The following is a 27,834-nucleotide window of genomic DNA, read 5'->3' as shown; positions in this document are numbered from 1 at the left end:
ATAAGTTCAGCTAGCATTCTCTGAAGTAAAGAAAGCATAGCATTTTGTACATGCTGCTGCTGTTAAACAGAAGGTCAAAGCTCGGGTAGCCAGATGCTTAAACACTTGTTTTAGTTCAGGGAGAACAGAGTTCACAACTCGCTGTGGCAGACCGGTGGGATCACCCTTCATTCAAAGGCAGCGCCGCTGCACTGGTACCAGCTTTAGGGTTCGCCTTGTGGTCACGTGACTTTTTTCGCGTGGTGAAGCGAACCGTCGGTACAACATCTCGCTTCGATACATCTGCTCGTGAAGTCGATACCGTAGCTTGTCGGAGAAGTTTGCTTCTAGCGTGACACTGCAACTCATTTCTAATGTGAGAAGTTTCAGTTAGCCAGCTAGCTGCAGCCAAGCGTCAGTGCCTTAGAGAAGTCTCGTGGCAGACTAACTTTACGTGACGGGAGATGAACAAAAAAATAACGAAATCACCCGGTGATACTTTTTTCCACATGATAGCAGCTTGACGCTGTTTTTTTTCTGTGGACTGTAAATTGCATTGACGGGACTTGCCTCGGTCGGTGGGTCCCGGGCTGCTACGATGTGTGTCCGCTGCTCCACGAAGCTTTGCTGGGGAAGTGAATCTTTCACCGGATGATGGACAGGAACTACCCGAGCTCCAGCTTTGCGGACGCGCTGGCTCCACCAGCACAGACCGTAGCTTCGTGGGCCTATGACCGCGGCTCAGCTACTATCAAGCCAAGGTAAAAGATGAAGGAGAGGGCGGGTCACCTTCCGAAGGAAATTTCGGTGATGGAGGGCCTAGCTTTGCTTTTGGAGAAAAGTGCACAGGTCCTTGCGGTTGTCGGGAACACTGGGAGAAATGGTTAAATGTCACAGACGCTGACTTGTCAGTGGTTTCTTAGCCGTGCGTTACTTTTTTCCCACCTTGCTAATTTTTGCTAGCATATCGTGCTTTCAGCACGAGCACACACAGAGTCAGTGAACACAAACTACACAAGATAATTGCTTTATATCTCTACAATAAGGTGGTCATCTGGGTATCCTAAAGTAGCATTTAATCGTTGTGTTTTCTTCAACCACAGGTGCTCGTCAAAGGTAAAACAAGAGAGACAACTAGCAACCGAAGCTAGTTACTATATAACAGTTACAACACTTCAAATTAGTAATTTTCTTTGCTGTGGCGACATGTCTACATTTTTGTAAATCTGTGCTTTTGTTCTAGTAACGAAAGCTTGAGGTCCTTCGTTATATATAGTCCGTGTAACCACAGAACTTGCAAAAGCTGTTGAGGTCTTAGTTCGTGACTTATGACTGATGTGTTATAGTTTGTTCTAATTTGCTATAAAGAGGGGCCATCCTTCATGGCAACATTGTTTTATCTGGTACAAATAAGCTACATTGTTCTCACAAGCGGAACAAAAGTAACAGTCTTCGTAGAACAGATAAACAAAGAGTATAAATTAGCCTGTAAAAAAAAAAAAAAGACTGTCATGTGCTGGATGGCAAAAAATGTAATAATTATGAAAATCAAGTGGCTATGATAAATAATGAAGTAAATTATTGTGGCTGATCTCTGCTTCAGAAAATCTAAGATTACACCAGTTTGTCTTATTTTATGACCTAAATAAAATAAGATAGTGGCTGCTGATTAGCAGGGATGTTTCCATTCTGAAATCTAACTCATCAGAGTAACATGGTAATTAGCATGTTGTGTGTTGCACTTGTTGTTATTGATTCTAAAGTGTAAAAAGAAACTAGCAAAGATGAGTAGGGAAATAATCTGGTGTGTGCAACTGTTGAAAGGAACAGATGAGGGAAGAGACCTTCCTTAGCTTGCTTCATCCACCAGTATTTACCTTTAAGGCAGCACTTTAGCTCAAGCCAAACTGCATCTGATTAGCTGGAGAGCAAAAATGTCATACGTCAGATTTTAAATAAACATCCCCCCAAAAAAGATGGATAAAAGTTACTTGACCAGTCTATTTATTGATGACTTTTCACACCATTTTTACATCCAAATGTTCACACCATCCAAATGTTTACAAGATATAAATGCCTTACTTGCTTAGCCAAAATGGTTGCTAAAGAATGAAGTGCCTCATGTTATACAGCAAAATGTCAAATGACATTCCTAAGCAAACAAATTTTGACAAATCAGTGTCCTGTATTGTTATATAATTGTTGTTAGCATTTGCGGTGGTCTCTCGGACTAGCGTTTTTCCATAACAGACAAATAGCCACGAGAACCCTTGAAACAATAATACATTCATCCAAGAAATCTTTTGGACGGTTTTACCACACTGGTGATTGGTATTGTTTACGCTACATGACACATACACAACTTGGGTTGCTATGTTTTGTTATAACTATAATACAGAGAGCTGCAGTTTTCTTCCTGTGCAGAGAAAGTGAGTCTACTGAATTTGTCGACAATAAACTGACAAAACTTTACAGACTGATTACTTGATCTTGCTTGCTGTGCATGAAGAGCAATTCACAGTTACTTTAGAAATATTCATACATCTTCACTTTTTGCATAGTTAAGATGGTGAAGAGCTGTGTATAAATCAGACTATGAGTATAACAGTTTCAGTGTTTCCTTGAGCACAGCCATCCCAATCATTTCTAAAAGGAATATATATCAGGATATTTTTGACTGTTGTCTCTTATGCTAGCCTGATTAGCCAGTCGAGTAAACCTTGATCAAGGAGATACATTTAGCAATTTTATTGCAGCCATCTTGGCAACACTCCATCAGTCACAGCATGTCATAACTTTGTCAGTGTTTAATGTTAATTTGTGAATAAGAGTGGCAACTTTATTATAAGTGTTTCAAGAAGAAAAAACTATAACTGTATATACTCATATTTGACTTGGTTGTGCACTGCTGTTTGTAGAGATGATAGTTCTAATGAATCCCCTACATTTGTTTGTATATGCAGCCCCAGTTACGGTGCAACATACCTTGATGCCGAGCTCCTCCAGCGGCAAAGCTACACTACGACACACCAGCTTCCCACGTACACTACATCACATATTCCTGTTGCAACAGGTGAGTTATGGCATTATAATGAAATATTGTTTTAAAGTGACCAGTTTTACCAGGTAATATGTATTCATGCAGAAATTTTTGGTTTAAGCACAGACGCATCTTTCTCTTCCTCTTTTGAATGTCAGGAGCACTAGAGTCAAACAGTAGTACTCCAGAGACCTCAATCATGAGCTTCCTTTCAGCCATGGAGTCGAGAAGCCTTCAGGCTGGTCCTGTTAGTGCCTCATTGCTTTCTCCTTATAGACCCCCATCATGGCCTGCTGGTGAGAACACATCAATCTTTCAATCTTAGTTATATTATTTAAAGAAGAAATCATTAAGTATAGAGAGAATGTAACACGCCATACTCTGAAAACCATGCCCACGAGATTGGGGAAAAATTTAGACCCTAAAGTGTGCAACCAAATGTTGGAACGGTGAAAAAACTACTCTTACTAGCTAAAAATATTTGGTTTCACTATGTGTAGGGATTGTTTTAGCAACCTTAGCTGTTAGAAACTGAACGTTGTCTATATTTGTAAGCTGCTGTAATCTGATAAGGCACATGCAAGTGCAGTAATATTACTCTTCGCTTTTAACTTAACCATGAAAAAACACATGCTGCATAGATAGCCATGCAGTGTCAGGATCTTTCCATTTTCCCATTACTCTTGCTCATAGTGCTTCAAGTCTTATTGACAGTATCCATTTTTGTCTTATAAAAAGCTCAGTTTCAAAGTTCTGTAGTTCTTCAGCTTATAAAAACTCAGTTCTGCATTCTTTGCCCTGTTGGTAGTGCATGCTACACAGCAGCTTTTAGGTGTTTTTCAGTTCAGTGCTAGCAGGTGAATCTCACAAGGAGGCCCTTGGATCTCACAAGGAGGCCCTTTTTGTGCAATGTAAAGTCAATAGAAACAATTGCACAATTTTCTTTTTCTCCAATTTGGGTGGGACCTAAATGCACTCTGTAAGCATCAATTTGTCACTATTTCACAAATTGCTTAGAAGCTTAGGACACAACTTGACTTTGCACCACCATCAATTCTGCTGGCTACATTGTTACATGTATACAAGTACTACAGATAGAGTATTGTAATGCTCTCTGATCTGCTTTGGTAGACAAATTGATATATGTGATGACACACTTTATAAATTACCTTTAGCATCTTTTTTTGTGAATCAAGAAAAACTTGCATGGATACAAAATATTTGTCCAGCTCTGTTTCTCAATTCATCTCACTAATAGAGCAAACAATGTTTGTATGTATGTCTGTTCTTCACTTTTCTCCTGAGTGTATTGCTGAGGACCTGTGTAAGCGTTTGATGTTTATGGAAAGGTGATAACATTTTAATGCCTTCTTCCTGTTGCAATTCAACCACTGGCCACACTACATTACTGTTCTAGCACCCTGCCAGGTCTTTGTTAATATATGCTAGTAGAGACCTTGCACTGTGTACCTATGGTCCAAAGGCTGAGTATGATTAAAATGAAATATGTTGGGGGATGTTGGCATTTCAGATTTTGTATTACCTTTTGCACATGAATTTTGTTTATTATGAAAATATTGCATGTGTAAGATGCTTGTACTTATGTTCTGTGTGTGTGTGGTTTCCATGCAGGTGCCAACTCCTCGACCACAGAACTATATTTGACGGGTGCCCTGCCTTCTACAGCTACTTTCCCCTCTACACCTGCGCTTTCATCCTGTCAGCACACAGGTGCCTATCCTACCAGGAGTTATGCCACCAACCCTTCCCTGACTCTCCAGGATCCTGCCTTTAGCACTTCTACCAATGGCCTGTTTTCTCACCATGATCCCCTCCTGCATCTTAAGTCTAACCAGACTGTGCTTCCCACTGCCTTGGCCTTCAATCATCTTTCTGCCTCTGCTCTGGGCTCACCGCTCCCTGTACAGTCCTCCACTTACCGCTCAGCCCAAGAGTCTGCACCCCACCTCCTGCAGCCCCAGTTTAGCCTCTTACCTTCTACCCTATCTGCCACTCATAGTGCGAATCAGCCATTTGGGGCGACAGTTTTCTCAGGCTCTATTGAAAGAGCCCTTCAGCGTGAATGTAGTGTGATCAAACACCACCAGAGGCCTTCTAGTATCCATATAGCCTCAGAGCAGTTACCTAGTTCGGAGCAGTCCTTACAGGGATATTTCGGTTCAGGCAGCGAAGCGGATGTATCCTACCAGCAGGAACCATCCCATCAGCCCTCCGTGTCCTGCAACCCCTCCACAGGAGCAGATTCCTCTCAAGGAGTCAGTGGTTCCCTACAACCCAAAACAGATTGTACAACACAAGTATATTCATCCACTTCGCTGCAGAAGACGAATGAATGTTCTTCCAAACTAGCTCCACAGCCTGCAGGAAATGAAGAGATGCACTCTCAGAACCTGTCAGCGGGGTCTCCTGAGCGTTATTCCTCCCCTGGACTGAAGCAAAACTCTGTGATTATTAACCAAGAGGCAGTCCAGCTGTCTAGCCTAATTTCCAACACTTTATCTCAAACTTATATCACACCTCATACACAGTCACAAGCCTCCAATTCCACTTCCGACAAGCTCTCCTCCCTTTATGATACTCTCCCTTCACTCTCCAGCCAGTCTGACAATGTGGCATCCATTAGTCAGTCTCTTGTATACTCATCTACTCCTGGGCTGAACCAAGAGCAGGGCATCCAGTATGGAGCCCAAGTACAGAGCTTGTGTCAAGGAAATCTGTCTGAGAGTTATCCCACATCCCACTCGCAGGGTGCCTCAAATGTGATTTATACTTCTCAATCACAGGTGCAGAATTCAGTGACCCAGTCTCAAAGCTTTATCACGGGAGAATCCCTTAACTCTTCTTTCCCACCCACATGTGCACAGAGCCTGCCCACATCATCTACAGTGGACTACACCCTCATGCAGGCCTCCGTGGGAGGCAAAACACACGACACTCTGTCCCACCAGCAGCACTCACAACCCAACACATATGTTTTGTCTGCACCTTTGCCTACCTACTCTTCAGCGGCTCAAGCCTTACAAAATAACATAACCTCCATACAGGACATAAAGCCAACATATGGCAAACAAAAACTTGAAGAGGTGCCTCTCCAAGGCCTCGAGGCTCTGCGGCAGGTCTCCGTGGAGGCCTCCATAACATGTAACAGTATAGTTTCCCATAACAATGTCATCTACGTTGTTTCAAAAATGGATGATCACCCTAAAGCACAGAGTGTTATTCGAAGCAGTTCACGTTCTGATGACCAGATTATGGGACTACGTCATGTAAATACAGTGCCGGTAAAGGATGAAAGAATGGGTTCTCTAAGCCAACAGCACATTCATTTAACTAGTGCCAATGGTCATGAAACTTCTAACACAAAAACTACAGACTCCACCATTGAATCCTCACATATACCCCTGTGCTCAGAGCCGCTCAAGCAGCATCCTCTCCAACTTGAATCTGCTGAGGCACAGCAACAGAATCAACAGAACCATAACCAGACTCAGGCTTTAGCAGCCCACACCCAGTTTATTGCTATTCCCAGTGCTCAGGTTCATCCTGAGACCAATCAAGTAATTTTGCTCCAGCAGCCAATTTTGAATAATAGTCAGAACACATCAAAGGTGATTCCAGTGCAAGCTATTCAATCGGGACAAGGCCTTGGCCCTGTTCATGTCCAGTATCTTCAGATGGACCGAGACCTGCTGGGTCCAAGTGTTACAGAAACCCAGAGTCAGCAGGGCACAGTAGTGTCTGAACCAAGCTCAGAATGTCCTACGTCTAAACATCACTACAGCCAGTTGACAAATCAGCAGTCAAGCGATGCCAAAAACCACTTTGCTGTCAACTCTATTTGTTTCTCTGACTCTATTCTACTTCCAGATGACAGGAATATTTTGTCAAATGTTGATGACATCCTCGCTGCCACAGTAGCTGCCTGTGGCGTGTCACCACAGGACTTTGTCAAAGCTACATCCTCTGCTGAGGCTGATATGGCAGTGATGGCAAGTCCTATTGATTCCAAAGGTCACTTCCAGACTGTTGATTTAAGACACATGTCACCTAGTTTCTCTTCAGCACAACAGCCAATTATCACTAACACTATCTCCCAAACCATCACCATGACATTAAACGGACCACAGATGACAACAGACTGTCAGGGTGGATCTGGTACCCACAACAACAATAATGAGCTTCATGCTAATGGAGACATAAGGTGCTCTGACAATAACTATCACTCAGCTGGGCAGGTATACGACTCCTCAGGTCCCCAGAATAGAATTCAAGGGAATGCAAAGTGTATTAAAACTGATGATGGACTCATGGAAAGTCCAAATGGTGAGGACTTTACCAAAAAGAAGGCTCGCTCTAAGTCATTGACTAAAACAGGCAGTCACAAAGAGGATGGTGGACTGGCCGGACCAGCCAAACGTAGTGGGCAGACCAAGCGGCAAAACTCGAGGGGTAGTGATGTGAGCTCACCATCTGCGGCACACGGTTTATATGATGGTTGTCCACAGCAGGAGAGAATCAGGCAAAAGATTCGTGAGGTGGAAGAGAAACAACCAGAAGTCAAAACTGGCTTTATTGGCTCCTTCCTAGACTTTATCAAGTCTGGGCCCAAACAGCAATATTCTCCAAGTCCAACACGAACAATTAATCGCCCTAGAAAGGCTTGTACCTCATCCAAACAGTGTACTATGCCAGCTTTGCCCCCAAAACTGCCAACTTTGCCCACGCCCTTAATTCCCCAGGACAGTCCAGCAGTAAACTCCCAGCAGAAACGTCTTGATGAAGATCTACAGAAGAACTTGGAGACCCTGCCATCATTCAGCTCTGATGAAGAAGAGAACACTGGAAAGAACCAGGCTCTGAGGAACAGCATCAGCTCAGCTCTCTCAGCTCTGGATGAATCTTCAGATCGGAAAACTAGGACAGGTAATCACACTCTGTAGCATATGGTACATGCTCAGTAAATAAGTATGTGTGTAAATAAGTATAATAACCATGCCCAAAAATGCCAGGGTATTGATGCTAATGAAGCGATAGTAAAGAAAGAAACAACCAAATTAAACTGATGTTTAAAACCAGCAACTAGGTTAGTTGGATCCCATTTGTATTTTTTCCTGTATATTGTTATAGAAACCTGTAAAACATTGACATTCTGTAACAGTGTGTATCTCATGCTCGAGACAGAAGTATTGTTTGCCTAAATACAAGACAGTGAACATTGAACTTTATTCATTTTCCTTTTTCTGTCTGTGAATTTGTGCTTCTTCAGATAATCAGTTTCAAGGTTTGATGTTGAAGCCAGAAGAGGTTCCCAGCATGCCCCACGCTGTCACCGACAGTGCGCCTCCCGTGACATCCTGTGTGCTGCAGGTACCCACTCCTGCACAGACAACAAACGCAGCCTCAGGAAAGACTGTTTTTGCAGCAACAGAGGAGTCCAAAGAGACACCACCTGGCCAGTTGGCTATGCCTTTAAAGAGTGTAGCCATGGCAGGACTCACTGATGAGGAGCTGTCGGACAGCGGAGGAGAAGGAATGTATCGTGAGAGAGACGAGTTTGTTGTCAGGAATGAGGATATCGAAAACCTAAAGGTACGGGAAGTGAAATGAATGCTTGTAACACTTGATATGGGCAAAATTGAAAGTGTAGCACAGGTCAAAATGTTTATAATATAACACTAGCATTTCAAAAGTAAGCCTTGATGCAATGCAGTGTAACTTAATTTAATTCCTCTTCAATTGTAAGTGATAGACTTAAAAAAAAACTGCTTCCACATACTGAAGCCTATTCTGCATTGTGCTGTGTTTCTCTGTTTAGGTGACAATGAAAGCAGGCAGTGAGCCTCCAGCCATCTGGAAGGTACAGAAGGCTCTGCTGCAGAAATTTGTGCCTGAGCTGAGGGATGGAAAGAGAGTCTTCTCAGCTACAAACAGTGTAAGTAGACTATGCATATATAGTTTGATTATACAAATTAGTTTTGTCAACTAACACTTTCTTCTTGTCCGTTTAGTATCTTGGGTACTTTGGTGATGCCAAGACAATGTACCAGAGGGTGTATGTGAAATTTTTGGATACAGTTAACAAAAGGGAATATGTACGAGTTTGTAGTCAGAAGCCACGCTGCAAACCCATGAACTCACTAAGGTAAGTGTAGACTACTGGCTCCTATAATTCATAATAGATTTTTCTGAGTTATCTCAGCTTTTTTTTTTTTTTTGTCACACAGGGGTTTTCAGGTGAAAACTTTGCTGGGCTTGACAGCCACTCCTACAGTTTTCCAAAACCAAAAGCCCAGACCCAAACAACTTAAGCCAAGAGCAGAGCCTCCACCAAAAAAGAGGAGGAAATGGAAGGAGGAGTTTTCACCCACTGCCTCTGGATCATCTGCAGAAGAAGGAGGCGAAGAGGATGGTAAAGAACAAGTTTAAGTTTTTAAGGAACTCTAGTTTGTTGTCTAGATTTTGTCACACTCTCACTGCCCTTCGATGCCTCCTGTGTGTTTTATCTCTCTCCCGTACACACTCAGAGTTAAACCCTCCGCTACCGTTTGCTTCCCGATTACTCAACACACGAACCATGAAAGAGACATTCAGGAGCTTCGTGGAACTGCTTATCAGTATTGCCTTAGATGAAGATGTAATGACAGCACTTGAAAGGGCAAATGGTGAGCAAGATACTTTTTGGACATTGTTCTTAGTTAGATTGGCTTAACGGTTTAGGATCCCTCACATCATTGCTTGCTGACTTTTCTTTTGTCTCATCCATTTCAGATGAATTGCTGCTGCCACATATGAAAAGAGTGGATGGAATGATCACTGACAACAGAAAACGTTTACTTCACAAACTACACATAGAGCAGGTGTTGAAGGTGAGTGTGGAAATGAAGCTGCACATAAATGTAGATTTGTGTTGTCTTGATGCATGCGCAAGGTAAGGAAATCCCCCAAAATATCCAGAAGAACAGAATACATTTCTTTTAGGGTCGATTTGTGTTCTAGTCCCATGGGTGCTGAAAATGGTGGATGTGTACCGTATCATGCAAAGGTCGCGAGCCACCCCTCATTTCATCACAGTCCAGCCCTGGTGCCTAACCATTTTTAGAGGAATGTTTCTTTTGTTTGTTGAAGACATGTAACACTGCCCTATGAATCATTCAAGGATATACCTAACTCAAGGGAGGAACCGGTGTTGTATCTGCACATAACAGACAACAAAGAACTAGTTTTAATTTGTGTCTTCAGGCACCTTGGTACTGGCTGACTATCCAAAAAAAGATACATTTATACATTAAGAAAAGGAAAAACAAATCCAGCAAAGTCCTGACACAGAAGAGATACATCTGACTCATCAAAACAACAGTTTAACAGTGTCTGTAGTAAGGGTGTCAAATATAAGGCCTGGGAGCCAAATTTGGACCTGCAAAGATCCAAATTCAGCCAGTTGGTTGACTTTGGAAAATGTGAATGAGGGCATAATTCTTTGTCATTTTACAGCTTTTCTTACCCATAAAGCTCTCCTTCATGGCCATTCACAGTACACCAAAGTAATTCAATTTTAGAATTCTGTCATTTCCCACATTAGGGTTAGCTGAGTCATGCTGTCAGATTTCTTTCATTTACTACAGTAGCATTTCTTTACCATGTAGGGAAAACTGAGACATCATGTTGAAATTGCACTTTTTTGTCTTTATATTAAGACATCTCATTGATTAAATGCATATTTAAACTTTTTACATTGACAGAAATTGGAATTTCACCAGTCTGGCCCACATAAGATCTAAAGTGGGCTGTTTGTGGCCTGCAATATAAAATGAGTTTGACCTCCCAGGTCGACAGCCATCTATAAAACATGGTGGAGGCACTGTCATGATTTTGGACAGCATTTCAGCAAGTGGTCGTGGTGATCTTTTAAAGGTTTTTGGAATTATGAACACAGAAAAGTAGCATTAGTTTTTGATCCACCATATAATTGTATGATGTGTAACATCTTCATGTTTTCAGTATGACAATGATCCCAGTCAGTCATCAGTTGGTAGCCAATGAGCATGTTGACTCATTAGTTTCACTGTCGGAAACCCTCCTCTGGCTTCACTTCTGGTTTCGCATGAGTAAGATAGTAATGGCAAAATGCAAATGTTTTACTTCAAAAGTTTTGCATATGCGTTCTAGATCTACTTTCATTGCAATAGGAAAATAAGCATTAAAGGATCTTTACTGCACTGTGTGAACCTAAGTAACTTGTGTTCTTTAGGCAGCACTAGACAGCTTCCCAGAGATCTCAGTGGTGACTGAACTGAAGAAGGATGGGGAAACACCAGCCTTCAAAGTACGTCTCAGTGGACGTGCCTACAACAAGAAGACTATGAAACCCCAGAAGAGCCCCAACACTATGCCTCAGGTAATTGTACTTCTAATGTCTGTCCATAAGAGGGCGCAGGTTCACCGTTTGTTAATCTTTAGGTTTGCTGAGCACTGAAGCGACTACCTCCTGCTCTCATGCTGTTTGACTAATATAAAAAAAGAAATATACTAATTATTCAAATTTTTTTAAATTATGTTTCCCTCTTTTAGGAGTATACAGTAGACCAGCAGAAAACTCAGTGGTTTTCTCTATACCATTCTTTGCAGCATTACAAGTACCACACATACCTCATGTGTAAGGATGAGGTAAGACAATGTGTCTAGTTTCTACTGAATGCATAAAGCTGTTTTGTTTAGTTTTAGATTTTTTTGTGAGTTCTGTAAATATTATTTTGCAGATTTAACGTCACTTGCTTACTTCCACATGGAATTTATTTGAATTAATTGTATTTTATGCTCTGTTTGTGGTGTTGTCCTTCAGATTGCATCTCTGCGGGTGCAGGCAGGGGACCTGGGGCAAGAGGAGACTGTGCAGAAGTGTCTGCAAAACGGGGCTTGGGTAGAGGGGCTCTTTGATCGCTTTGGAGAGCTAATCAATCAAGTGCAGCAGGCCTTCAGATGAAAGCCTTTAACATGCTTGGTTTAAAAAAAAAAGTCCAACTTTTGAAAACCAGAAAATGCCTCCAGCTCAAAATGTGACCGAGAAGGATGGAGTGAGTCTCTTCTTCAAGCGCAGGGTGTTTCGGATCAACTGATTTGCCTGTTAAAGACTGTTGGGAGACTGTGGAGTAAAAGTGGCACGAGTGCAACAGTGAGACACACAGTGTTTATCACTGCATCCCAGCAGAAACCTGGAACTTCATCAACAGAGGACAAGAACTTTGTTCTTGGGAGCATTTTGGAAGGCTCCCACCTAGTACTTCTCCTAGTCTTTGTAGGTTTTTATAGTTAAAAGCCCACTTTTATGGGCTTTTCCATAGATTTATATTCTTTTTAATTTTTTTCTTTTTTAAGTTAAATACCAGATCATGACCAGATTGTATGCACAATATAGAAGGCAATCAGCACAGGAAGTAGAACACAGCAAATACACAAGCAGAGCAAGCCTTTGTCAATCTTTTAAGTAAGCTCACATGCAAAGTTGATCTGTTGTTTTGTTTAAAAAAAGAACTATACATTATATATAACTATAGTTATATACTGTTTGCAAAACATCACATTTGTAATACGGTGCCAGCTTATATATATATGTATAATGTACATTTTGTAAAAAAAAAAAAAAAAAAGGAGAAAAAAAATAGCAGGACGTTGGAACAGCAGCAAATCTCTCTTTAGCAGCTACATAGTGCGTCTATACTATAGTTTAACATTTGTGTTTCAAGCCAACCATTTGCTTATAGGAAACATCTTTGATTGGAATCAATGCAGTTCCAGTACTGCTTTTTATTAATCTTTTTATTAATCTCAGACATTGTTACCTTGGCTTATCTATGGGTAAATGAATGCAAATGAATTGCTTTACAGACATAGCCTACATTTTATGATAAAAGTATATATTTTCACAGAAGAAAATGGTTATTTCTAAGACACGTTTTGATTATCTTTTCACAGTTTTCCAGAATTTACTCTAAGTCATTTATTTTATTCTGTCAAAAATAATCTTGTTCTTAAAAGATGCAGTTTGTAAATAAAACACTGCATGTATTAGGTATGTGTTTTTCTAGGATATTTTTTTGCCAGGAACTCCGTGAGATTTTTTTCTGGAATCCCATTTTTCAGAGCAATTATTTCTAAAAAAAAAAAAAAAAAAAAAAAAAAAAACAGGGTGTGAGGTGCATATATAAACACTGCCTTTATTTTGGAATCTGGATTTTCTTGGGTGAATACCTTCTGAGACTGATTACAATCTGAATCAATGAATTTTCATAGAATCCCTACAGACACGTCACATAATGCCACCATTGCATTTGGTCATAGTTTGGGAAGATTGCAGCAGGACTAACTAGGCATGTGACACCTTTTTATCTGTTTTTGCACAATCACCAAACCACATGGGGACTTTTCTGCAGTGTTGCCGTAATATTATAGAATAACCAAATACGATTTTTTTCTTTTTTGACTAATGTTTGATCAAAGTCGATATAAGGAGATTGTGTTTCATTATCAACTGTAACCTTTTTAGAACATAGATGTACTGTTTTCAGTTTTATTTGTAACTTTGCTATAACAGGGGCCAAGTGCTACATTTAACATATTTGAAATGTTAATCAGACAGAAGAGCCCAGCAGAAAAAGTTACAACAGTCTTGCTGCAACCAAATAGTCTGTATGGATTTTTCAGCGTAGCCAGTCACAGTTTGCTTCTCAGCTTCCTGAGGGGTCTGGTTATGTTAGATTTCTCTTGCTTGTTGGAAGTGTGCTGTTAATATTGGCTCACATCTTCCATGAGGACACAACGAAGTGAGAAACTTGCCATGTTGCTCGCCCACAGTGCTCTCGTGACCTGAACTTTTCACATATTTATGGGTGGCTGACTTTGTGTCGTCTGAAAGAGTCTCTGGGCTGTTGAATAAAATATGACTGTCCAGCCAGACCAGTCACAATGCAAAAAAATGACTGGCAATCCCCAAAAAACAAAAGTGTCTCTGTACTTCACTGACTGCACTGTGAGGAAAGCCACTGTCCTCTGTCCTTTGGAGTTGGAGAGGCTCGGGGGTGGAGGACAACTAGTCAGGCAAGCGTTTGGGATTCCATTACGGGCACAACGGGTAGGGAGAGATACTGAGCGTCTGCTCTCCAGATGAAAAGCATATGAATTTTAATGCACTGCATTGTTCCATATGTGGGAGACAGACTGGAGGCACCCCCGAGGCAGCATGAGAATGTGAGAAGGGCACAGAAACGAGATGGCTGTGTGCTGCGTAAGGCTGCATATCACTGACAGTCTTGAGGTTAGAAATAAATGTCTCTTCGTGAAACCTGATGCACTGAGTGTCGATGATGATCTAGTTTAAAATCAGACCTGTCGTGTGTACACGTGCAGGGTGAAAAGTAGTTATCTGTTGCAAGTAGAGTTACCAATTTGTATTTGCTGCAGCTGGAGTCTTCTACTGACAAAGTCAAGATCTGTATTTGGGCGTTTGTTAGCAATTAGCAAAAAATACAACTACGTTTTTATTTACGGTCAGTCTTGAAATATTTGTTCTTTACTTAAGGTTTTCCACTTTTGCTGCTGTAGTTTATGCTGGGTTTTACTCGACTGCAGCACTTCAAAAGTTGTCTAACACTTACATACCATTGTGAGACGTTTACATACATTCACGGGCATTAATACTATGGTAATTTGAGGCTTTTAATCATTTTTGAACTGTTCTTTTTCTAGAGTGGAATGATTGTACAGCCTACATTTTTAATGAGTTTGAAGGATTTTCTCTAATCCACACAGGGTCAAAAGTAAAGATACAGGCTCAAATAAATACATACAAGCCCAATGATATTTAGTTAAATACCACTTAGAAAGTTGCACCTCGCCTAGACCTTCCAAGGTGTTTTACAGGTTGCCATCAACAAGCGTTTGGCGTAAATCTGCCTCGATAATCTGACCAGAGTTCATCTTTATTGGTCGGTCTCCCGGCACAGACGTGGCTTTAAAGCATAGTCCCTAAATTTTCAATAAAGTTGAGGCCAGGGCTTTGAGAAGGCCATTCCAGAAGCTTAATGTTAGCCTGCTCTATAAACCAGTTTTGATGTCTAAGTTCCAACCATCTTGCCGTTGACTTGAGGTGAATTTCAAGACTTTTGGAGTAGTTCTTCATTATTCTTTATTGTACCAGTGCCAATTGTAGCAAACCAGCTCCAGACCATGGTGCTGCCACCACCATGCTTGATCGATGGTGCAGTGTTTGTAGGTTTGAAAGCTTAATGTTTCCTCCTCCAAACATACTTCTTGTCATTGTGACCTAAAGGCTTAATCTTTGTCTCAACTGACCATAAAATGTTTCTTCAGAAGGGATTTAACTTGTCCACGTGCATGGCTGTAAATTTCATCTTGGAATCTGCAGTTGTTTAGTCATTCTAAGAGACCTTCCCAACTTGTGTAAATCTAATATTCTCCTATTATAGAATACAGTTCAAGGTTAAATATTAATCCAGCACTATCTTCTTCTTGTTGTTCTGGAACAAGTTTGGCTTGTTTGGAAGAGTTGCCAGGAGAAAGCCCCTTTTTGTTTAAAAAGTACGTGGCCACACAGCTTAGGTTTGCAAGTTGTATCTGAACAAACCACAAGAGCTCTGTCATACTGTTCTTTGAACAGATGAGACAAAGTGGAGATGTTTGGTGAAAATGTCCAGTGCCACGCCCGGCGAAAACCAAACATGGCATACCAACACAAATACAAAGTGCTGTAGAGTCGAATGTGAACACATCTGTCCCAGAACTAAAGTTTGCTGAAACTGGGTCATGCAACAGGACAATGATCCCAAGCACAGTAGCAAATCTACAACACAATGGCTGAAAATTTAATGAATCAAGCAGCTGCAATGGTCTGGTCAAAGAAAAGACATCAAACTGATTCAAAGGCTGTGATGGGATCTTGAGGAAGCTGTGAATAAACAAACCTCAATGAACTGAAGGAACATCGTAAAGAAGAGTGGGGTCAAATTACTCCCGAGATGAGGCACTGATAAAATTGTACAGAAAACAATTAAAGTTATTTCTGCTGAATGTGGTTCAGCAAGCTACTGAATCGTGGGCTGTACTTAGTTTTTCAGAGAACTGTAGTCGTCTTATTTGAATTAATTTTATTGGAGAAAATTCCTAGGGGATATTTTTGTTATCATCTTACCTGCATGACTGATAAGTGTGAAGGTGAAGGAGAGGGAAATATACAGGAGCTTCCAGGTAATTGGCGAATAACAGAAATGTAAATATTGCTTTGACCTTGCGGGTTAGAATTACTAATGGTGTTAACAAGGGTGCTTTCTCTGTGTCCGTCAGCCATCAGTGCTGGCATAAAACAGGTTTTACTGTTCAGCGCACTCTCAGCACTCTTGTAAACTGTCGTCAGTTTACAAAATACCAGCATATTTGACCGCTATGCATGGGTGAAACCAATTTCACCTGAATGAAAGTATATGTGCTCTTCATATGTAGATGTGTGATCACTGTATAAATCCACAATGGGAGACATGCTTTGCTAACACACATAATGCTCGATATTATACATTCCAAACCCGAGGTACAACAAGTGTTACCAACCAGTTTGGCACTACAGGCATCCCTGGTTTTGTTTTCTTATGAGCCAAGAATGTGAGGCAGGTATTTCGAGACTAAGCGTCATGGGTATTTTGTCAGAAAGACACAAGACGCGCACAAAACCCCCCCGGATATAACAAAAGCTGAGGCAGAGACTTGGTGTCAAGCCTGTAAAACATTGAATGTGAAAGTAAACAAGAAAACCAAAAAGCATGTGTAAAGCAGCTCAGGTGGATGCATGAATAGGGGGTTCAAACCACATCTGTCTATCTGCGCTTGATTAGAAGAAATGTAGGATCTATTGTGGGCACAGACTGGTCTCTGCTCATACCTGCTGATGAATAGCAGCGTTTTTCAAAATAAAAGATACGTAGAGCCCAGAGGACACTGATCGAACCGGTTTGCCTCGGTTGCATACCTCACTTGTTGCACCATACTTGTCTCTTGTGTTGATAATAATAGCTCTCTGCCTTTCAGTCTCCTTTCCTGCAAGTAATCGACATTTTGTCTAGAAAAGAACAAAGGCATCAGTTTAGAGTGTAGATTCTGAGTTCACAAAAACCTCTTCCTGCTACAGCTCATATGTGTTTGCTCTTGGGTGTGTAAGTATTTGTTTTTGAGATATTTAAGCTCGGTATATTCAACAGTACGGTGTTCACATGACCCCAAACGAGGTGGAATAGGCAGGTTTGCTTTTGACACTTGAGGGTCCCTACAGTCCAACTTGTGGTGTCTACTGTTTTAGCAGTACATGGGAAAGGTCTGTCTCTGTCTCTCTCTCTCTGTCTCTCTCTGTCTCCCTCTCCCTCCCTCCACCCCCCCCCCCCCCCCCCCCCCCCCCAAAAAAATGTCCTTATTCTTAAATTAGAACTTTATCCTGAAAAAATGTTTAATATCTTCCCATCTTCCTGGGAACAGTTACAGTGGGGCAAAAAAGTATTTAGTCAGCCACCGATTGTGCAAGTTCCCCCACTTAAAATGATGACAGAGGTCAGTAATTTGCACCAGAGGTACACTTCAACTGTGAGAGACAGAATGTGAAAAAAAAATCCATGAATTCACATGGTAGGATTTGTAAAGAATTTATTCGTAAATCAGGGTGGAAAATAAGTATTTGGTCACCTCAAACAAGGAAAATCTCTGGCTCTCACAGACCTGTAACGTCTTCTGTAAGAAGCTTTTCTGTCCCCCACTTGTTACCTGTATGAATGGCACCTGTTTGAACTCATCATCTGTATAAAAGACACCTGTCCACAGCCTCAAACAGTCAGACTCCAAACTCCGCCATGGCCAAGACCAAAGAGCTTTCGAAGGACACCAGGAAAAGTATTGTAGACCTGCACCAGACTGGGAAGAGTGAATCTACAATAGGCAAGCAGCTTGGTGTGAAAAAATCAACTGTGGGAGCAATCATCAGAAAATGGAAGACATACAAGACCACTGATAATCTCCCTCGATCTGGGGCTCCACGCAAGATCTCATCCCGTGGGGTCAAAATGATCATGAGAACGGTGAGCAAAGATCCCAGAACCACACGGGGGAACCTGGTGAATGACCTGCAGAGAGCTGGGACCAAAGTAACAAAGGTCACCATCAGTAACACACTACAACGGCAGGGAATCAAATCCCGCAGTGCCAGACGTGTTCCGCTGCTGAAGCCAGTGCATGTCCAGGCCCGTCTGAAGTTTGCCAGAGAGCACATGGATGATACAGCAGAGGATTGGGAGAATGTCATGTGGTCAGATGAAACCAAAGTAGAACTTTTTGGTATAAACTCAACTCGTCGTGTTTGGAGGAAGAAGAATACTGAGTTGCATCCCAAGAACACCATACCTACTGTGAAGCATGGGGGTGGAAACATCATGCTATGGGGCTGTTTTTCTGCCAAGGGGACAGGACGACTGATCCGTGTTAAGGACAGAATGAATGGGGCCATGTATCGTGAGATTTTGAGCCAAAACCTCCTTCCATCAGTGAGAACTTTGAAGATGAAACGAGGCTGGGTCTTCCAACATGACAATGATCCAAAACACACCGCCCGGGCAACAAAGGAGTGGCTCCGTAAGAAGCATTTGAAAGTCCTGGAGTGGCCTAGCCAGTCTCCAGACCTCAACCCCATAGAAAATCTGTGGCGGGAGTTGAAAGTCCGTGTTGCTCGGCGACAGCCCCAAAACATCACTGCTCTCGAGAAGATCTGCATGGAGGAATGGGCCAAAATACCAGCTACTGTGTGTGCAAACCTGGTAAAGACCTATAGTAAACGTTTGACCTCTGTTATTGCCAACAAAGGTTATGTTACAAAGTATTGAGTTGTATTTTTGTTATTGACCAAATACTTATTTTCCACCCTGATTTACGAATAAATTCTTTACAAATCCTACCATGTGGAGTCATGGATTTTTTTTTTTTTCACATTCTGTCTCTCACAGTTGAAGTGTACCTCTGGTGCAAATTACTGACCTCTGTCATCATTTTAAGTGGGGGAACTTGCACAATCGGTGGCTGACTAAATACTTTTTTGCCCCACTGTATATCTGCAGGTTTTTAATCAGGCCAGATTTACTTCCTCTGTATGCTTTTAGGGTGTGACCTAGTAAGTAAAAGGTTATGTGAAAGCTTCCTAGATGCTGGAGCATTACTTGAAAATGAAAGGCATTTACTGTAACTCCAGATTGCACCAGTCAGGGAGGTTTTTTTATAAGCACCTTTGCAGATCACACTGCATCCTATTATAATGACCAAATGATAAAATAATTAAAGCTAACGCCGATAGTGAAACCTTGTTTGATTGTAACAGTGGTAGTAATCGCTTGCCTTCCATTTATTTAGTTTCAGTTGGTGGAGATAAGCGTAAAAACAATGTAAGATGCAAAATAAGGTACTTAATGAGCCTTTGTTAAACTTCAGGGAAACAGTGAGAGCCTCGTTATCACGCTGGGAAGGCGGTGATTGGGTCATGAATAATGTATCGGGGTGGGAGGAGACAGTTTCGGCGTTGACTGTAGTTTAGTTGCGAGCGTCACGGTGTGTATTGAAGACCGGGACATGGTCTGAATGGCTTTCTTTACAGTCACTGGAGGAAGTTTTCGTTCATCGAACACCAGGTAAGATCGATTTAACCACTTCACGGACTTCACCAAGCCAGATGTTACTTTTTTTGTGCGTGTGGTAAATATATTGTTGCAATCTGAGGAGTTTCCTTACTTAGGTTTGTAATCTGCGTTATCGACATGTGTCTTTTAATCCCAATTTAATGTCGATTTCATGGATTTTACGCACTCCGTGCGTCTGGAGCAGGAAAGAAATCAGAAAGCTTGATTCAGTGAAGTCGTTGTGAAAAATGACAAACCACGGTTAATCTTTACAGAAAGTATACTTTTAAAAGGAGGATGACCTTCATGAATTCCAGCCTATTTTTATGCTCTGTTAACTCTTCAGAGAATGAGTTAATAACTGATAGGTCGCAACTTTTTTGGGACAGTTTGACATTTGCTGAGTGTAGCAGCAGGTGGGGCAGTGTTTATGTTAAAAACAGCGGGTAGAAAGGTAGAAAAGGGTATTTTGTGTGGACGTGGGCCAGCGTCTACGATGTGGATTCCAATCCATAGGGGCCAAAAAGCCAAACGGGGTTCAGCCATAGCGTGTTCATGTTGTGCCCTGAAGCTTGATCAGTTAATCTTACTAGTCACAACATGTTGGACGAATGAAGGAATCTGCCACAGGCTATTAAGAACCTGCTGTTTTAGGTCTGATGGTGCTGCACTGCTTCTCATCTTAGGCCTCTTTTTAAGCATTGGTCCTCTTTCTTGTTTAAAAAAAAAAAAATCTAAATCTAAAAAATCTAAATCTTTTCCCTTTACTGCAGTAGGAACACCTGTATGAGCCAGCATTCTCACGAGGGAATGATCACAGTGCTGAATGCTCCCTGTGCGATTATTTACCCCACTGATGTGTACAAACAGAAGTGCACTATTATCCTGAGCTGAAATGCAGACCTGACACTCCTTGCATTCTCCCTTTTTATATTATTATTATTATTATTATTATTATATAGAGAGGACAATAGTCATAGGGAAGGTGACTGGGGTCAACTATGCAAACAGGGCTCAAATCTCAACCTGGCGCAAGCAACAAGAGGTGACAGAGCACAGCCTGTTCCCAGGATTGCTTTGACCCATATCTGACCTCCCCACTTTTTTCTTTTCTTTTTAACGAGCATTAATAGAAATTGATCAAATCCGAATTTACTGTGGTAATCCTGCTAATCCAGGGACCCCTGAAGGGATTCTCCAGATGGTCTTGCTGCAACTCCTAAATCAAGGATTTCATTGTGATAATGCAGCTCTTTCCTTTTGCTAATTACGCTTAACAAAAAGCATGGTAAATCTTTAAAAAAAAAAAAAAAGTCTTTCATTGGGAGTTTACATTAATTTTTGACTGTCGTGTGCATAGTATGGATTTAAATCTTTTCTCAGTGTCTTAAAGTAATGAAATAAACATTTCAAATCAGTGCCTCATCGCCCTGTTATGTTCCTATTATGCATACAAACCTTTGCAAGGTGTTCTTCCTTGAACAGCTGCAGCCCCAGTTGTTCTTTCCCGATATGTAAATCTGCACTGAGGACAGTTTCTTCTCTCCCAGAGGAAGAAGTGGTTTGACGTAGCTGTATGTCATTAGGCAACAGATCACCGAGATTAGCGGGCACACACTTCTCTGTGTTCTCAATGAGCTGTTGTATCTTTAAAAAGAGTGGGAGAACATCTGCTTGCCGCTGTATTGTTCCCAAGTGCTTTTCACATTCCAGTTTTACAGATAGGTCAGTAATCATTTTTGTCATGTTGTGCTATCATAACATGGAGTCTGGCTGTTGCTGTCAGTTTCTGATTTATGGCACCTGGCCTCAGCGAGCCTCTCTCCAATTCACTCCTAACATTTGCTCAGCAGGCTTTAAATGTTTCCTGTTGTGAGATGAAAGCCACACCAACATCTCAACAAGGCTAGCTCTGCTTTCTTTCACCAGTCTGGCCTGTGGTGGATGACACAGTTTTTTTTGTTTTTCTTTCCAAAGACAAAAATACGAAAGACCCAACAATCAAACACAGAACAGGAAAGAAGATTTGTTGACAAACTGCACGATCAATTGTTGAAGATGTGGTAGTAGTTAGTAGAACATGGGTTAGGCTATCTGGAGTGAAAGGAAAACTCACAATATCATCATTAATCATTAGTCACAGCTTTCTAACACTTTCTCTTGACTCCTTCCATCAGAACGAGGCATGGCTGGGAAGCCTTTCCGAGCCACCTACATCTGGACCAGCATCATTTCGAATCTGCATACTCGCGTGGAGGTCAAGCGTCGGCGTCACAACCTGAAGTCTTACCATGACTGTTTCTTGGGTTCAGAGGCAGTGGATGTGGTGCTGGCACACATCACCCTCAACCGTTTTTTTGGAGATGAAGCAGTAGCCCGCTATAAAGCTGTCAAACTTTGTCAGGCGCTCATGGACTCAAGGGTATTTGAGCCGGTGGGAATTAAAGTATTTGGGAAGGAAAAGAAGAAAACTACATTTGAGGACAGCAGTTTCAGTTTATACAGGTTCCTGAGTCCAGAAAACAACTCGTCTTCTACGCTGACTGGCACCAATTCCCTTTCCACTAATACCATTGAGAGTGGCTATGACTCACCGAGCATTGAAAGAAACACAAAGGGCTATAGTCCTCTACGGGAAAGGTACAGACATAAAGTAACTATTTTAGATGTAATCTGTGATTTGCTTAGCTCTCATTCCTTTAAGGTAATTGTTAAATCCAGTTTAGCTTCAGATAGTAAGATTTCTAAAAACTGGTTTGGCATGAACAAAAGGTTTTAGAGTCAGAACATTCAGTCATGCATTGATTTCACAAATTTTCAGTTTCAGTTGATAATTTTCAGTTAATGCTTTTTCCCAAATCTAGTATTTTATAAATAATGATTAGGTAGATATAAATCATACTGATTTATCTCCCAAGTATTTGATTTGTTTTCAAATTGAGGGTTTGGACTGGAATGGTACTAACATGGTGCTTTTCTGCTCTTATTTGAGCACTCAAAGCGCTTTCCTACTGCAAGCCTTATTCACCTATATTCATATAAGCACCTTGTTCCTTGTTCTATCCCTAAGCAGTTTTGACATAACAGTCACGCACTCACACTTTGATCGATGTATTGGGAGCAACTGTCCAAGGATACTTTGACATGTCAGACCCTAAACCATCAAGCTCTCAGTCAGTAGCCAACCTGCTTTACCTCCTGTGCCACATCCATCCATCGTGATTGTCTGAATACTGAAAATAAAGCTGAGCACAAAAACAGAAAATGGGTGGAATGATTTGCAGGCTAGTATAGATCAAGTTACGACCATCATCAATCAAGGTGTTATGTTAATATGTGAGACCTCTTTTATAACACTAACTTCTTGGGTGACCTCCCAATTGTGACACACTTTTGAAACACAAAATTGTACATTTTATTGTTTAATTTTTTTAAGCTTTATTTATCCAGTTAAATCACTGACATCAAGAATCTCTTTTACATGGGATATCTGGCCAAGATGAATGCACCACTAATGTATCAAAACAAACATCAGATTAAATTAACGATATAAAGACTTGCTCACATAAAACACTTGCACACATTCGTAAACTGTAAGGATTTCGATCAAACTTCTTCTTCTTGGCTTCATCTCATCTGCCTCGGCTTGAAAGCATATAAACAAATATCGTGGTGAGCATCTAAACTTTAAAATTTCCTTTACCTTGATGCTGGAGAGTTCAGAGTTTTACAGAGGCTGTTAGGATAGCAAAGGTTGGCAGAATGCATTAAGCATACGGGCTAACACATGGCCTCAGCACTTTGTGTTTACACTCTTTTGATCTCTTTAAAATCTGATCTTGTTGTGGGAGGGACAGACATGGGCAGACAGCAGGTCTGATGGCTGTAATGAGAGATGAAAGATTCAAAGGAACCATATGCTGTTTTAGTGTTTGGACAAGGCTTTTGTTATTTGCAGCATGGGTTAAGTCAGTCTTAATAGGTATAATTTAAACAAACAGGGAAAACAGTGGCTGTTGTTTAATGGAAATCCTGTTTGTCCTATTTAATTTCAGTCAGAAATAGCTCATTTGCAAAACACTTATTTGCAAAATAAGCATTTTTAAAAATGAAATATGCACAATCAAAACAGCAGCAAACTGTGATTGAATCAGACATACTCCATAAAACATTTGTTTACTGATGCCACTTCTCTTCCTGTAATATGTCTGTTTATTTTGCCTCCTCTGTTTTGACTGATTGCTGCTATTACGCAACTCTGCAGGAAAGAAGCGCAAACAACAGACAAATCACTTGAGGACGTGCTGGGAAACCTCAACCTCAGCTCGACGATTACCCCTCAGATGATCAACCTCGGCCTCTCGCAAGAGCGTAAGTTGCTTTCTGTCTTTGATGAGCGTGACATAAAACAGGCGTCGTGTTTTCATGCTGAACATGACTCAGCATTCTCGACGTGTCTGTGTATTTGTGACTTGTATGGTGTTTTCACAGTTGTAGATGAAGTGTGGCACCAGCAGGCAGTGTTCAGACTGTTGCAGTTAATAGAGCTCCCCCTGTTGGAGAGTTTGTTAGAGGGCAAGGAGACATCGAGGCGTGCCCTACATGGCATGGACAGCGACCCGGACCTGTTGTATACATCAAGCTACCTAGACAGAGAGGTTCTGAAGGCCTTCAGTGAGGCTCAGTAAGTCCACTCATTTTTTCTTCTTCTTCGTTTTATAAACGTTGATCAATTCACATGAGTGTTTCTGGTGACCTTTGTTAGACTTTAAGACCTTCACGCCACGCCTCACCAGATTAGCTGGTCTGCTGATACTCATTTTCTGCTGCTCTGCCGACATAGAATGTGTATAGAATGGCACAGCATGTCTATTTGCACTTGTCCTGCTCTTTAACTTAAAGAAAAGCGCTCACCAATTGACCACTGCTTTTTCTATTTGCACTTGTCCTGCTCTTTAACTTAAAGAAAAGCGCTCACCAATTGACCACTGCTTTTTTTTATTTGGTAGTAAAATTATGTGGAGGTGTAGAGATAAGAGTCATCGTAATAATGGTTATTCATTGGAACTGTGTAGTGTCCCTGCATTTACATGTAGTAGTTATATGCACACCACAAAACTGCAAAACCTCAGTTTGACTTCAGACTGCCTTGAACTTTGTTTATTAATTCTAATAATAAAGGCCAAATTTCAAATTCACATATAAATATTAAATCATAATACTTTCCTCTCTTCAGGGCTGATGAGTGGATGTCAGGAGCAGTGGACTGTCTGGAGTTTCTGCCTGATGACCTGGTGGTGGAGATCAGCCGAGGTCTGGCCGCCTGTGGAGACGACCTGATCCGGTGTAAAAGACTACTGTATCAAGTCCTGACTAAGCACTACGGACACACACAACAGCCACCTCTGCTTAGCAACCAAATTTTCGATATCCACTGCGGCATTTCCGAACTACTCGGTATGAGAAGGCTCTGTCAGATCTTTTGTACAGATACAAGTTTACAGTGATAGATGTGAATCAGATTTTAAATGGTAAATGGCCTGTATTTTATATAGCGCTTTACTAGTCCCGAAGGACCCCAAAGCGCTTTACATATCCAGTCATCCACCCATTCACACACACATTCACACACTGGTGATGGCAAGCTACATTGTAGCCACAGCCACCCTGGGGCGCACTGACAGAGGCGGTTTATGTAACTGCATCCCTGCCTTTTTAATGCAAATTTTGTGCTTTATCGACAGTGAACGGGAAGCGAGAGCAAGCTGTGGAAGCGCTCCAGCTGAGCCTGAAGCTGCAGGACTCTCGCAGCAGGGAGGAGCTGCGTCGGCTCCTGAGATTCATGTCTGTTGCAGCCAAACCGGAGGAGGTCAAACTGCACAAAGAGGTCAGCGCTAAGGGTGTATCTTGTGGAAGTCTGTACATTTTTGCTGGCTTTTTACTAACCCTACATAATTCTCCTAGATTGAGAACCGAATGGCAGTGAAAAGGTCTTTCTCACGTGCCATCGTCTACAGCAGAAGACTCGCCAAAGGAAAGGTGGACTTGATGGTTCTGTTCATGATGGATAACCACTGTGATCTGTTCAAAGTGAGTGTTCCCAGTGTTGTAGGAGGGATGTTATCTTATGTCCTTTACAGCCGCTACAAACAAGTAACAGCATATTTGTTTGTAGGAGAAGTTATAATATTTTGCTGTCTCTCCCACCAGATTCCTGTCTCACTGCACAAGATGGTTAGTGACAGAATAACGAATATTGTGAAAGGGAAGGATCCAGATATGTTGACAGGTTTGCAGATTTTTACCCCTCACAGGCATCATTGCGTACATTCAGATATTTAACTGTTAACTGGGGGCATAAAGAGGAATTAATTTTTGGTTTTCTGTCTCTCTTTACTCCAGGATCAGCGTACTCAACAAGAGTAAGCACTGAGGTGTATTCACAAAACGCACGAAAAACCACTAAAGAGGAGCTCGTGTCTTTATTGCGGACAGTCCACGAGAGCCCTACGCTCTCTGATAAAGAAAAGAGACGGCTGCTTGGACAGTTTTATAAAGGCCATCCGGAGATATTCGTTCAGTACTTTGGAAATAAATTGTCCAGTATCAACATGTTGTTACAATAATATTTATTAATTTAAAAAGACCATATACTATAAGGTAAAGAAGAAAAAAGCCAATGCAATCCAGATGATGTGAAAACGTCCATGTCAGCGAGTGGATTTTATTTAGACTACTGAACGCAAATGTGAATTTTAATAATCTTAATTATTTAAGGAACTTGACATTTTCTTTTGGTGCAGGACGCTAACATGAAGTTTTAAATGAAACTGTTACTTTCCGAGAAAGACAAAATGAACCAAGTGTTCTTTAGTGATTCCCCCCCCCCTCCCTTTTCTCACTGCAAACCATCTTGATGGCTTGATGTTTTGTAGGCAGAAAAGGGCAAATCTGCTTGCCAGATTTTTATTTTTTAAAGATGTAAATGTTCCGTGTGTTTGTGCAATAGAAACAGTGTTACCAGTCAAAATGTTCTCAATGCGATGTACAGTATAGCTTTGTGTAAGTAACCCTCAAACGGAAATTTGAAACTGGAAATTTGAAAGTCTGATGTTGAACTGTAGTAAACAATAAGACGCATTCATGAGAATCAACCCTCTGGGTTTTTGTTTGTCGCATCACATCAACAAAACAGATGTTTGTGCTTTTTTTTTTTTCTTTTGTAACTGAAAACCTTAGCTCCATTTTAGTGGCAGCTTCAATGCCTTTTAAGTAAGGTTCAATAAAACCCTCTGCACGAGACAAGGAAATTGCTTCCATATTTCTATGGAACACTATATAAACTTAAGAAGGATCTAAAATTTGTAGATTCCACACAAAATGTGTTTATATGAAAAAAATAATTTGCCACCAGAATGCTGAAAAACCCATCAGTGTTCCAGTTGTTAGTTTACTTTAACAAATTATTTTTGTTCAACAGACCGTTGCATTCATTTTTTTATTACTTGACTGACTGAAATCTAATGTTGCTTTCAGCTGAGTTTAAGAGGAAATGTGAAACAGTTTTCATCCTGTTTGTTAAATAAGAAAGTGAATGGTTACGGAGTCCTGAGATAATTTGAAGCTAGAACACTAAATCACAAAACTAAAATATCTGTAATAAATTGAAACTACTAAAAGCTGTGAGAAGACCGACAACTACTTTACTTTATATGCGTTATTTGCATCATATGCATTGTTTTTGCTTCTGTAAGAATTTGTGTCGTATGGATTGGGCAGATTGTATGTTGCTAAAGAGCATACAAAGCTGTGCTAGGTAGAGAAAATTACCTTCTGAGCACCATGTGAAAACAAGCAGCTGGTTGGTATTAAAAATGGTTGCTTATGTGCAGTGTTTTTGAATTTGTCATAAAATGAAGATCTGCTTGATAGTGACAGCAAAATGCTGCTAACCAACTAATTGTTTAAGTCTTTAGTTATTAAATTTATAGACAAAACATAGATTCTCCCACAAAAATTGTAAAGTTTTATATTGTGCCCCCTGCTGGTAGTTGTCACAATGAAGCGTTACTTCAGTTTCAAAGTCAACCC

At 41.1% G+C, this 27,834-nt stretch overlaps 2 protein-coding genes across 3 annotated transcripts; both read left to right on the top strand.

Annotated features, from left to right (window-relative positions):
- The first annotated feature begins 146 nt into the window (after positions 1–146).
- qser1 (glutamine and serine rich 1) lies at positions 147–15,985 on the top strand. 2 transcript variants are annotated; one of them, XM_080884519.1, is made up of 13 exons: positions 147–740; positions 2,943–3,052; positions 3,178–3,315; positions 4,652–7,963; positions 8,307–8,629; positions 8,856–8,972; positions 9,049–9,182; positions 9,265–9,449; positions 9,565–9,702; positions 9,809–9,906; positions 11,289–11,435; positions 11,609–11,704; positions 11,880–15,984. In XM_080884519.1, the coding sequence occupies exons 1-13, from the start codon at positions 631–633 to the stop codon at positions 12,018–12,020; spliced, it is 5,049 nt and encodes a 1,682-aa protein (XP_080740645.1). In that variant the 5' UTR covers positions 147–630; the 3' UTR covers positions 12,021–15,984. The 2 variants fall into 2 exon arrangements, with proteins under 2 accessions (XP_080740645.1, XP_080740646.1); XM_080884520.1 differs by lacking the exon at positions 3,178–3,315 and having other exon boundaries at positions 11,880–15,985.
- A 3,641-nt stretch (positions 15,986–19,626) lies between these two features.
- On the top strand, positions 19,627–27,619 carry depdc7a (DEP domain containing 7, paralog a). Its single transcript, XM_080885509.1, has 9 exons — positions 19,627–19,755; positions 21,921–22,383; positions 24,008–24,114; positions 24,235–24,427; positions 24,980–25,200; positions 25,488–25,630; positions 25,708–25,833; positions 25,954–26,032; positions 26,146–27,619. The coding sequence occupies exons 2-9, from the start codon at positions 21,929–21,931 to the stop codon at positions 26,367–26,369; spliced, it is 1,548 nt and encodes a 515-aa protein (XP_080741635.1). The 5' UTR covers positions 19,627–19,755; positions 21,921–21,928; the 3' UTR covers positions 26,370–27,619.
- Positions 27,620–27,834: the final 215 nt, after the last annotated feature.

Source organism: Rhamphochromis sp. 'chilingali', assembly GCF_963969265.1.
Source record: "Rhamphochromis sp. 'chilingali' genome assembly, chromosome: 6".
Classification (NCBI taxonomy): Eukaryota; Metazoa; Chordata; class Actinopteri; order Cichliformes; family Cichlidae; genus Rhamphochromis; species Rhamphochromis sp. 'chilingali'.
Note: the sequence above shows the minus strand (reverse complement) of the source record. Positions and strands in the feature narration are given on the sequence as shown.